Here is a 13,259-nt window from a genome sequence, read left to right as displayed (position 1 = left end):
ATGTGGCTTGTCAAGCATGTCATCCCAGGTGGGCAGACACTGGATCCCCTTTGAATGACACCAGAAACTTAGCCAATTGTTGAAATTGATATTTTTTTCTTTGTACTGCGGTATCATTCTTGGTGAGGGCAGGATGCTACTCAGGGTCAAGGTAATACCGGCCTGGGCTAAGTGATCAGAGAGCTCTTCCATGTCTCTTTTCATGTTGTCCAGGGAGGTATGTCTCAGGTCATTCACACCAACATGGACAATGACAGAATCATATTTGTACTTGTTCTGGAGCAACCTGAGTGCTTGTGTTATGTGGCGGATCCTGGTGCCCGACAGGCAGCTAACTGTAACCTTCTCCTTGTCCAGCCTAGTTAGTGGGACTTCAGTATGCCTGACTCTAGAGTCACCTATTACTAGTGTGTTGGGTATGTTATTTTGCCTTAAGGGCTGTGATTGCGTGGCACACTGATTATGTGAAGTATGTGTTTCATGGTTTGTGATGGGGTGTGGAGGTTGCTTGGGTGTCTGCTTTGGAGGTCTCTGTTGCTTTTGCAGATTTTTATTTAGAGCCTCCAAGTATGTTTTCGTGTATTTATGTGTGTTATTTGCCGGTATTGGTTTAGTAGGTCTATGTGAGACTGGTGGTGTGTTGCAAGTATTTCCCTTCTCCTCTTGACTGTCAGTTCCAGTCTTGGGTTGAGAGAGCTTTGCCTCCAGTTTGGCTGTATAATTGCATCTCTCGCATATATTACTGCTTGGTGGTAGGAGGAGAGAGTTGTCTGTGCACATGAGGCAGTTATAACATTGCCTCAAAATACCCAGATTCACCAGTTAGACTGGAGAGTACACCTGAAACTGCCCTTTAGACATGCCTGGATAGGTACAGCGAACTGTTTTACTTACTGGCTGGTAAGGGCGAATAGACAGCTTTGTCCTTCTGGACAGTATAGGGGTTAAAGTGCTAGGGTTAATTGGTGCTTGCTATGAGTTTTGAGCAAGTGCTGGGCTGTGAAATGAATGGTTTGAGTGCTTAATTTGAAAGTTTGTGTAGTTCCAAGGGAAAAATTGAAGAGTAGACTTCGTGGAGCCAGGAATAGTTTAACCCTAGCTAACCGGTGCTGCCCAGCGTGCAAAACCACGCAAATGCGGTTCATATAGCAGGGAAATGAAAGAGATCGAAATTATTCCAAAATGGCCAATAAACTACTAACTTCTGGGCTACAGCAAACAAGGCGCACAAATTTCAGAAAGAAACAGATCAAATAAGCAGGCACAATAAGCCTTTAACCAGAAATTCCCAGCTCAGAAGGGCAGAATCTAGCCTCTCCTCCCACAAGAGTGCAGACCACAAACCTTCTTAATGTAAGATAACTGGCCTGAAGCCCAAGTGCTTAAACCAGAACTAATGCGCTTTTAGAACTGAATTTCAAACAAGGACATTAAAGTTTCAGTTAATGAAATGTGTATGAATATGTAAAAAAAAACTAATATTTCCTGTAACTAGCCAATGACGTGGTTAACAGAGTTAAGATTAATTTACAGGGATTAGTGTAATGTAACATATACCTCAAAATAGATAAAATAGCACCAGTATATTTTCTAACTTTTCAAAGTGGGGTGTTTTTATAAAATATATAGACTTAAGAATACTAAGCTAGTTACACTGATTTGCATGCCATGTGGTAATAATTTCAAGACTTCACCTGGGCAGAATATAGCCCTCATGTTGGTTAGACTAGATGTGCTCTGTGTGTTATTTTATTGCACCTTCTTTCATGCCAGAAGTGGACCATGTTATATTAGCAGATGACAGAAGTCCATCTTAATATTTTCTTACACTTGGTCTGCCAAAAAGTCATACAATGGTCATAGGCAATTACACAGAAGACTAAGGGCATGAGATGTTAATGAACTGCTTTTTCTGGCCCAGGGTTTGATTCCCTCTGCCTCTATTTATCTAGCTGTGCAGCTCTGAGCAAGTCACTTAACCTGACCGTGCTGCTGGTCTGAGTTTGAAAAAGGTGCATGTGGATAAGTGTTTTATGCTGGTAAAGAAAAAACTAAAAAGAAGAGAAATAACTTCTAAAAACTCCACCCAGATGTGTTCCTTCACTGCACTGTTTAGTTCTATGAGACAATCACTCCTAGAAGCCCATGTGTTAAACCTCAGTTTTTTAACCAGATAGACAGACTAGGTGACAGTTTCTGCACTAACATCTTCAGTAAAACAAAGTCACGCAGATAGTCTTATTGGTATGAATTACTTTTACTATGCTGTCTGGACAAATGCCATTTCAGCAAAAATATAATTTTATTTTTTTTTTCTTTCCATAGCACAGAAATGTGAAACATTAAGGCCTCCAGAGAAAGGTGCCATTAACTGCTCCCATCTGTTTGAAGACTTTGGTTATAACTCAATTTGTAACTTCTCCTGTACAGAGGGGTTCATGCTAAGTGGGTCAGAAATACTGCAGTGCACAGCTTCTGGAAACTGGACAGCACATCCTCCGACATGTAAAGGTAATATTCGTTTCTAGCCTAACTCTGTTACTGTATTATTTCTTTAATAAGCCTTTGTGATACAAAAGTAACTCAGCTGTTTCATGCTACCCTGAGTTATTTATGTCTCAATATTCTAATCAGCTAAAAGAGCTTTTTGCAATTCCATACCTAAAAACAAATATGGCTGCTGCAAAATTAAAAGTCCTTTTATTAGGAGTTAATGTCTATCTGTTATTCCTTACAATGCAAAACCAAAAGTGTCAAACATAGGATGGTTTTGTGGTGCCACAGGGAAAACTTTCACTGTGAGACAAACACACACACACACACACACACACACACACACACACACACACACACACACACACACGGACACACACGGACACACACACAAACACACCAAGCAGTATAAGCTGAAGCTGGTATACGTACACACTGGAGCACATATATTCTAAGCTAACATCGTGGACGTCCCTGACAGCAGTAACCATTTGAAGTGTTGAGACTCACAATCACAATGCCTAATCCTGTAATGTTAAGAATGTGTGTCCCAAAATCTGAACATACCTATACTGAGTTAGAAATTGCCATTTCTTAGAATACTCCCTTTTCTGTAAGGTACAATGATCTCAGAGTTACTTTATATACGTTTAGCAATGTAAGGAGTTTGTCATCACATTTGGGGGTGCAAGCAGAAGACTAATGTTTGATATTCACTCTCCTCCTGTATATTTGTTTTTTGTAGGGGAACATGTCATAACTCAGATTTGAAAGCCCTGACATTTCAATAGGGAACCCTGAAAGTTACCAAGGGGGGGGTCAAGGTATTAGACTATATACATACCCTCTTAATGATGCTTGCATAATAACATCCTCTCTGCTCTGCTCTCAACCCGTATGTAGACACCTTAAAGCACATTGTTGATGGAGACAGGGGTATCCACTCCACAGGAATGGATAATGCAGAAAATAAGGGCAACTAATAGCTGGCAGGTGTAGGGGCAAACGAAAAGGAACCTAAAAAAGGTATCAACTATAAGAGACAGCAAACAAGAAAGAAAAAAGAGACAGGGAGGGAAACCGACATTTGAGATAGGGTGTCTGACAGAGATCTGCACTCCCGAAGCATGTTACTGTCATTACACTGCACTGGCACTTAGTGCAATATCCTCACTGATATTAGACAGGTGAGTATATTCTGCTCTGACAGAGATCTGGACTTTTGTAGCATGTTACTGTCATTACACTGCGCTGGTACCTAGTGCAATATCCTCACCGGTATTAGACAGGTGAGTATATTCTGCTCTGACAGAGATCTGCACTCCTGTAGCATGTTACTGTCATTACACTGCATTGGTATTTAGTGCAATATCCTCACTGGTATTAGACAGGTGAGTATATTCTGCTCTGACAGAGACCTGCACTCCCGTAGCATGTTACTGTCATTACACTGCGCTGGTACTTAGTACAATATCCTCACTGGCATTAGACAGGTGAGTATATTCTGCTCTGACAGTGATCTGCACTCCCATAGCATGTTACTGTCATTACACTGCGCTGGTATTTAGTGCAATATCCTCATTGGTATTAGACAGGTGAGTATATTCTGCTCTGACAGAGATCTGCACTTCTGTAGAATGTTACTGTCATTACACTGCACTGGAACTTACTGCAATGTCCTCAATGGTATTAGACAGGTGAGTACATTCTGCTCTGACAGAGATCTGCACTCCTGTAGCATGAAACTGTAATTACACTGCGCTGGTACTTAGTGCAATATCCTCACTGGTATTAGACAGGTGAGTATATAGTATATTCTGCTCTGACAGAGATCTGCACACCCCTAGCATGTTACTGTCATTACACTGCACTGGTACTTAGTGCAATATCCTCACTGGTATTAGACAGATGAGTATATTCTGCTCTGACAGAGATCTGCACTCCCGTAGCATGTTACTGTCATTACACTGTGCTGGTACTTAGTGCAATATCCTCACTGGTATTAGACAGGTGAGTATATTCTGCTCTGACAGAGATCTGCACTCCCATAGCATGTTACTGTCATTACACTGTGCTGGTACTTAGTGCAATATCCTCACTGGTATTAGACAGGTGAGTATATTCTGCTCTGACAGTGATCTGCACTCCAGTAGCATGTTACTCTCATTACACTGCACTGGTACTTAGTACAATATCCTCACTGGTATTAGACAGGTGAGTATATTCTGCTCTGACAGAGATCTGCACTTCTGTAGAATGTTACTGTCATTACACTGCACTGGTACTTACTGCAATGTCCTCACTGGTATTAGACAGGTGAGTATATTCTGCTCTGACAGAGATCTGCACTCCTGTAGCATGTTACTGTCATTACACTGCGCTGGTACTTAGTGCAATATCCTCACTGGTATTAGACAGGTTAGTATATTCTGCTCTGACAGAGATCTGCACTCACGTCGCATGTTACTGTGATTACACTGCACTTGTACTTAGGGTAATATCCTCACTGGTATCAGACAGGTGAGTATATTCTGCTCTGACAGTGATCTGCACTCACGTAGCATGTTACTGTCATTACACTGTGCTGGTACTTAGTGCAATATCCTCACTAGTATTAGACAGGAGAGTATATAGTATATTCTGCTCTGACAGACTTCTGCACTCCCCTAGCATGTTACTGTCATTACACTGCACTGGTACTTAGTTCAATATCCTCACTGGTATTAGACAGGTGAGTATATTCTGCTCTGACAGAGATCTGCACTCCCATAGCATGTTACTGTCATTACACTGCGCTGGTACTTAGTGCAATATCCTCACTGGTATTAGACAGGTGAGTATATTCTGCTCTGACAGAGATCTGCACTCCCGTAGCATGTTACTGTCATTACACTGCGCTATTACTTAGTGCAATATCCTCACTGGTATTAGACAGGTGAGTATATTCTGCTCCGACAGAGATCTGCACTCCCGTATCTTGTTACTGTCATTACACTGCACTGGTACTTAGTGCAATATCCTCACTGGTATTAGACAGGTGAGTATATTCTGCTCTGACAGAGATCTGCACTCCCATAGCATGTTACAGTCATTATACTGCGCTAGTACTTAGTGCAATATCCTCACTGGTATTAGACAGGTGAGTATATTCTGCTCTGACAGAGATCTGCACTCCTGTAGCATGTTACTGTAATTACATTATGCTGGAACTTAGTGCACTATCCTCACTGGTACTAGACAGGTGAGTATATTCTGCTCTGACAGAGATCTGCACTCCTGTAGCATGTTACTGTCATTACACTGCACTGGTACTTACTGCAATATCCTCACTGGTATTAGACAGGAGAATATATTCTGCTTTGACAGAGATCTGCACTCCCGTAGCATGTTACTGTCACTACACTGCGCTGGTACTTAGTGCAATATCCTCACTGGTATTAGACAGGTGAGTATATTCTGCTCTGACAGAGATCTGCACTCCTGTAGCATGTTACTGTCATTACACTGCACTGGTACTTAGTGCAATATCCTCACTAGTATTAGACAGGTGAGTATATTCTGCTCTGACAGAGATCTGCAATCCCGTAGCATGTTACTGTCATTACACTTCACTGGTACTTACTGCAATATCCTCACTGGTATTAGACAGGTGAGTATATTCTGCTCTGACAGAGATCTGCACTCCTGTAGCATGTTACTGTCATTACACTGCATTGGTACTTAGTGCAATATCCTCACTGGTATTAGACAGGTGAGTATATTCTGCTCTGACAGAGATCTGCAGTCCTGTAGCATGTTACTCAAATTACACTGCACTGGTACTTACTGCAATATCCTCACTGGTATTAGACAGGTGAATATATTCTGCTTTGACAGAGATCTGCACTCCTGTAGCATGTTACTGTCATTACACTGCACTGGTACTTAGTGCAATATCCTCACTGGTATCAGACAGGTGAGTATATTCTGCTCTGACAGAGATATGCACTCACGTCGCATGTTACTGTTAATACACTGTGCTGGTACTTAGTGCAATATCCTCACTAGTATTAAACAGGTGAGTATATTCTGCTCTAACAGAGATCTGCACTCCCGTATCTTGTTACTGTCAGTACACTGCGCTAGTACTTAGTGCAATATCCTCACTGGTATTAGACAGGTGAGTATATTCTGCTCTGACAGAGATCTGCACTCCTGTAGCATGTTACTGTCATTACATTATGCTGGTACTTAGTGCAATATCCTCACTGGTATTAGACAGGTGAGTATATTCTGCTCTGACAGAGATCTGCACTCCTGTAGCACGTTACTGTCATTACACTGCGCTGGTACTTAGTGCATTATCCTCACTGGAATTAAACAGGTGAGTATATAGTACATTCTGCTCTGACAGAGATCTGCACTCCTGTAGCATGTTACTGTCATTACACTGCGCTGGTACTTAGTGCAATATCCTCACTGGTATTAGACAGGTGAGTATATTCTGCTCTGACAGAGATCTGCACTCCCGTAGCATCTTACTGTCATTACACTGCACTGGTACTTAGTGCAATATCCTCACTGGTATTAGACAGATGAGTATATTCTGCTCTGACAGAGATCTGCACTCCCGTAGCATGTTACTGTCATTACACTGCACTGGTACTTAGTGCAATATCCTCAATGGTATTAGACAGGTGAGTATATACTGCTCTGACAGAAATCTGCACTCCCGTAGCATGTTACTGTCATTACACTGCACTGGTACTTAGTGCAATATGCTCACTGCCATTAAACAGCTGAGTATATTCTGCTCTGACAGAGATCTGCACTCCCGTAGCATGTTGCTGTCATTACACTGCACTGGTACTTAGTGCAATATCCTCACTGGTATTAGACAGGTGAGTATATTCTGCTCTGACAGAGATCTGCACTCCCGTAGCATGTTACTGTTAATACACTTCACTGCTACTTAGTGCAATATCCTCACTGGTATCAGACAGGTGAGTGTATTCTGCTCTGACAGAGATATGCACTCACGTCGCATGTTACTGTTAATACACTGTGCTGGTACTTAGTGCAATATCCTCACTAGTATTAAACAGGTGAGTATATTCTGCTCTAACAGAGATCTGCACTCCTGTATCTTGTTACTGTCATTACACTGCGCTAGTACTTAGTGCAATATCCTCACTGGTATTAGACAGGTGAGTATATTCTGCTCTGACAGAGATCTGCACTCCTGTAGCACGTTACTGTCATTACACTGCGCTGGTACTTAGTGCATTATCCTCACTGGAATTAAACAGGTGAGTATATAGTACATTCTGCTCTGACAGAGATCTGCACTCCTGTAGCATGTTACTGTCATTACACTGCGCTGGTACTTAGTGCAATATCCTCACTGGTATTAGACAGGTGAGTATATTCTGCTCTGACAGAGATCTGCACTCCTGTAGCATCTTACTGTCATTACACTGCACTGGTATTTAGTGCAATATCCTCACTGGTATTAGACAGATGAGTATATTCTGCTCTGACAGATATCTGCACTCCCGTAGCATGTTACTGTCATTACACTGCACTGGTACTTAGTGCAATATCCTCACTGGTATTAGACAGGTGAGTATATTCTGCTCTGACAGAGATCTGCACTCCAGTAGCATGTTACTGTCATTACACTGCGCTGGTACTTAGTGCAATATCCTCACTGGTATTAGACAGGTGAGTATATTCTGCTCTGACAGAGATCTGCACTCCTGTAGCATGTTACTGTCATTACACTGTGCTGGTACTTAGTGCAATATCCTCACTGGTATTAGACAGGTGAGTATATTCTGCTCTGACAGAGATCTGCACTCCTGTAGCATGTTACTGTCATTACACTGCACTGGTACTTAGTGCAATATCCTCACTGGTATTAGACAGGTGAGTATATTCTGCTCTGACAGAGATCTGCACTCCTGTAGCATGTTACTGTCATTACACTGCACTGGTACTTAGTGCAATATCCTCACTGGTATTAGACAGGTGAGTATATTCTGCTCTGACAGAGATCTGCACTCCTGTAGCATGTTACTGTCATTACACTGCACTGGTACTTAGTGCAATATCCTCACTGGTATTAGACAGGTGAGTATATTCTGCTCTGACAGAGATCTGCACTCCTGTAGCATGTTACTGTCATTACACTGCACTGGTACTTACTGCAATATCCTCACTGGTATTAGACAGGTGAATATATTCTGCTTTGACAGAGATCTGCACTCCTGTAGCATGTTACTGTCATTACACTGCACTGGTACTTAGTGCAATATCCTCACTGGTATTAGACAGGTGAGTATATTCTGCTCTGACAGAGATCTGCACTCCCATAGCATGTTACTGTTACTGTCATTACACTGCGCTGGTACTTAGTGCAATATCCTCACTGGTATTAGACAGGTGAGTATATTCTGCTCTGACAGAGATCTGCACTCCTGTAGCATGTTACTGTCATTACACTGCATTGGTACTTAGTGCAATATCCTCACTGGTATTAGACAGGTGAGTATATTCTGCTCTGACAGAGATCTGCACTCCTGTAGCATGTTACTGTCATTACACTGCGCTGGTACTTAGTGCAATATCCTCACTGGTATTAGACAGGTGAGTATATTCTGCTCTGACAGAGATCTGCACCCTGTAGCATGTTACTGTCATTACACTGCACTGGTACTTAGTGCAATATCCTCACTGGTATTAGACAGGTGAGTATATTCTGCTCTGACAGAGATCTGCACTCAGCATGTTACTGTCATTACACTGCACTGGTACTTAGTGCAATATCCTCACTGGTATTAGACAGGTGAATATATTCTGCTCTGACAGAGATCTGCACTCCCGTAGCATGTTACTGTCATTACACTGCACTGGTACTTAGTGCAATATCCTCACTAGTATTAGACAGGTGAGTATATTCTGCTCTGACAGAGATCTGCACTCCCGTAGCATGTTACTGTCATTACACCATGCTGGTACTTAGTTCAATATCCTCACTGGTATTTGTCAGGTGAGTATATTCTGCTCTGACAGAGATCTGCACTCCCGTAGCATGTTACTGTCATTACACTGCACTGGTACTTAGTGCAATATCCTCACTGGTATTAGACAGGTGAGTATATTCTGCTCTGACAGAGATCTGCACTCCTGTAGCATGTTACTGTCATTACACTGCGCTGGTACTTAGTGCAATATCCTCACTGGTATTAGACAGGTGAGTATATTCTGCTCTGACAGAGATCTGCACTCAGCATGTTACTGTCATTACACTGCACTGGTACTTAGTGCAATATCCTCACTGGTATTAGACAGGTGAGTATATTCTGCTCTGACAGAGATCTGCACTCCTGTAGCATGTTACTGTCATTACACTGCACTGGTACTTAGTGCAATATCCTCAATGGTATTAGAGCGGTGAGTATATACTGCTTTGACAGAGATCTGCACTCCTGTAGCATGTTACTGTCATTACACTGCACTGGTACTTAGTGCAATATCCTCACTGGTATTAGACAGGTGAGTATATTCTGCTCTGACAGAGATCTGCACTCCTGTAGCATGTTACTGTCATTACACTGCACTGGTACTTAGTGCAATATCCTCACTGGTATTAGACAGGTGAGTATATTCTGCTCTGACAGAGATCTGCAGTCCTGTAGCATGTTACTGTCATTACACTGCACTGGTACTTAGTGCAATATCCTCACTGGTATTAGACAGGTGAGTATATTCTGCTCTGACAGAGATCTGCACTCCTGTAGCATGTTACTGTCATTACACTGCACTGGTACTTAGTGCAATATCCTCACTGGTATTAGACAGGTGAGTATATTCTGCTCTGACAGAGATCTGCACTCCTGTAGCATGTTACTGTCATTACACTGCACTGGTACTTAGTGCAATATCCTCACTGGTATTAGACAGGTGAGTATATTCTGCTCTGACAGAGATCTGCACTCCTGTAGCATGTTACTGTCATTACACTGCACTGGTACTTAGTGCAATATCCTCACTGGTATTAGACAGGTGAGTATATTCTGCTCTGACAGAGATCTGCACTCCCGTAGCATGTTACTGTCATTACACTGCACTGGTACTTACTGCAATATCCTCACTGGTATTAGACAGTTGAATATATTCTGCTCTGACAGAGATCTGCACTCCTGTAGCATGTTACTGTCATTACACTGCACTGGTACTTAGTGCAATATCCTCACTGGTATTAAACAGGTGAGTATATAGTATATTCTGCTCTGACAGAGATCTGCACTCCTGTAGCATGTTACTGTCATTACACTGCACTGGTACTTAGTGCAATATCCTCACTGGTATTAGACAGGTGAGTATATTCTGCTCTGACAGAGATCTGCACTCCTGTAGCATGTTACTGTCATTACACTGCACTGGTACTTAGTGCAATATCCTCACTGGTATTAGACAGGTGAGTATATTCTGCTCTGACAGAGATCTGCACTCCCGTAGCATGTTACTGTTATTACACTGCACTGCTACTTAGTGCAATATCCTCACTGGTGTCAGACAGGTGAGTATATTCTGCTCTGACAGAGATCTGCACTCATGTCGCATGTTACTGTCATTACACTGGGCTGGTACTTAGTGCAATATCCTCACTGGTATTAGACAGGTGAGTATATTCTGCTCTGACAGAGATCTGCACTCCTGTAGCATGTTACTGTCATTACACTGCGCTGGTACTTAGTGCAATATCCTCACTGGTATTAGACAGGTGAGTATATTCTGCTCTGACAGAGATCTGCACTCCTGTAGCATGTTACTGTCATTACACTGCACTGGTACTTAGTGCAATATCCTCACTGGTATTAGACAGGTGAGTATATTCTGCTCTGACAGAGATCTGCACTCCCATAGCATGTTACTGTCATTACACTGCACTGGTACTTAGTGCAATATCCTCACTGGTATTAGACAGGTGAGTATATTCTGCTCTGACAGAGATCTGCACTCCTGTAGCATGTTACTGTCATTACACTGCACTGGTACTTAGTGCAATATCCTCACTGGTATTAGACAGGTGAGTATATTCTGCTCTGACAGAGATCTGCACTCCTGTAGCATGTTACTGTCATTACACTGCACTGGTACTTACTACAATATCCTCACTGGTATTAGACAGGTGAGTATATTCTGCTCTGACAGAGATCTGCACTCCTGTAGCATGTTACTGTCATTACACTGTGCTGGTACTTAGTGCAATATCCTCACTGGTATTAAACAGGTGAGTATATAGTATATTCTGCTCTGACAGAGATCGGCACTCCCGTAGTATGTTACTGTCATAACACTGCACTGGTACTTAGTGCAATATCCTCACTGGTATTAGACAGGTGAGTATATTCTGCTCTGACAGAGATCTGCAGTCCTGTAGCATGTTACTGTCATTACACTGCACTGGTACTTAGTGCAATATCCTCACTGGTATTAGACAGGTGAGTATATTCTGATCTGACAGAGATCTGCACTCCCGTAGCATGTTACTGTCATTACACTGTGCTGGTACTTAGTGCAATATCCTCACTGGTATTAGACAGGTGAGTATATTCTGCTCTGACAGAGATCTGCACTCCCGTGGCATGTTACTGTCATTACACTGTGCTGGTACTTAGTGCAATATCCTCACTGGTATTAGACAGGTGAGTATATTCTGCTCTGACAGAGATCTGCACTCCTGTAGCATGTTACTGTCATTACACTGCACTGGTACTTAGTGCAATATCCTCACTGGTATTAGACAGGTGAGTATATTCTGCTCTGACAGAGATCTGCACTCCTGTAGCATGTTACTGTCATTACACTGCGCTGGTACTTAGTGCAATGTCCTCACTGGTATTAGACAGGTGAGTATATTCTGCTCTGACAGAGATCTGAAATCCTGCAGCATGTTACTCTCATTACACTGCGCTGGTACTTAGTGCAATATCCTCACTGGTATTAAACAGGTGAGTATATAGTATATTCTGCTCTGACAGAGATCTGAACTCCTGCAGCAGGATACTGTCATTACACTGAGCTGGTACTTAGTGCAATATCCTCACTGGTATTAGACAGGTGAGTATATTCTGCTCTGACAGAGATCTGCACTCCTGTAGCATGTTACTGTCATTACACTGCACTGGTATGTAGTGCAATATCCTCACTGGTATTAGACAGGTGAGTATATTCTGCTCTGACAGAGATCTGCACTCCCGTAGCATGTTACCATGTTACTGTCATTACACTGTGCTGGTACTTAGTGCAATATCCTCACTGGTATTAGACAGGTGAGTATATTCTGCTCTGACAGAGATCTGCACTCCTGTAGCATGTTACTGTCATTACACTGCACTGGTACTTAGTGCAATATCCTCACTGGTATTAGACAGGTGAGTATATTCTGCTCTGACAGAGATCTGCACTCCCATAGCATGTTACTGTCATTACACTGCACTGGTACTTAGTGCAATATTCTCACTGGTATGACAGGTGAGTATATTCTGCTCTGACAGAGATCAGCAATCCTGCAGCATGTTACTGTCATTACACTGCACTGGTACTTAGTGCAATATCCTCACTGGTATTAGACAGGTGAGTATAGTCTGCTCTGACAGAGATCTGCACTCCTGTAGCATGTTACTGTCATTACACTGCTTTGGTACTTAGTGCAATATCCTCACTGGTATTAGACAGGTGAGTATATTCTGCTCTGACAGAGATCTGCAGTCCTGCAT

The 13,259-nt window shown here is 42.3% G+C and overlaps 1 protein-coding gene across 1 annotated transcript in view; it reads left to right on the top strand.

Moving 5' to 3' along the window:
* LOC122814133 (P-selectin-like) overlaps nucleotides 1-13,259 on the top strand; it is a 320,597-nt gene that overhangs the window by 110,179 nt on the left and 197,159 nt on the right. The window contains exon 6 of the mRNA XM_044086747.1: nucleotides 2,326-2,511. Coding sequence (XP_043942682.1) covers nucleotides 2,326-2,511 — 186 coding nt within the window. The remainder of the gene's footprint in view (nucleotides 1-2,325; nucleotides 2,512-13,259) is intronic.

This window comes from Protopterus annectens, chromosome 10.part0, assembly GCF_019279795.1.
Source record: "Protopterus annectens isolate FY-2018-M chromosome 10.part0, PAN1.0, whole genome shotgun sequence".
NCBI lineage: Eukaryota > Metazoa > Chordata > Ceratodontiformes > Protopteridae > Protopterus > Protopterus annectens.
Note: the sequence above shows the minus strand (reverse complement) of the source record. Positions and strands in the feature narration are given on the sequence as shown.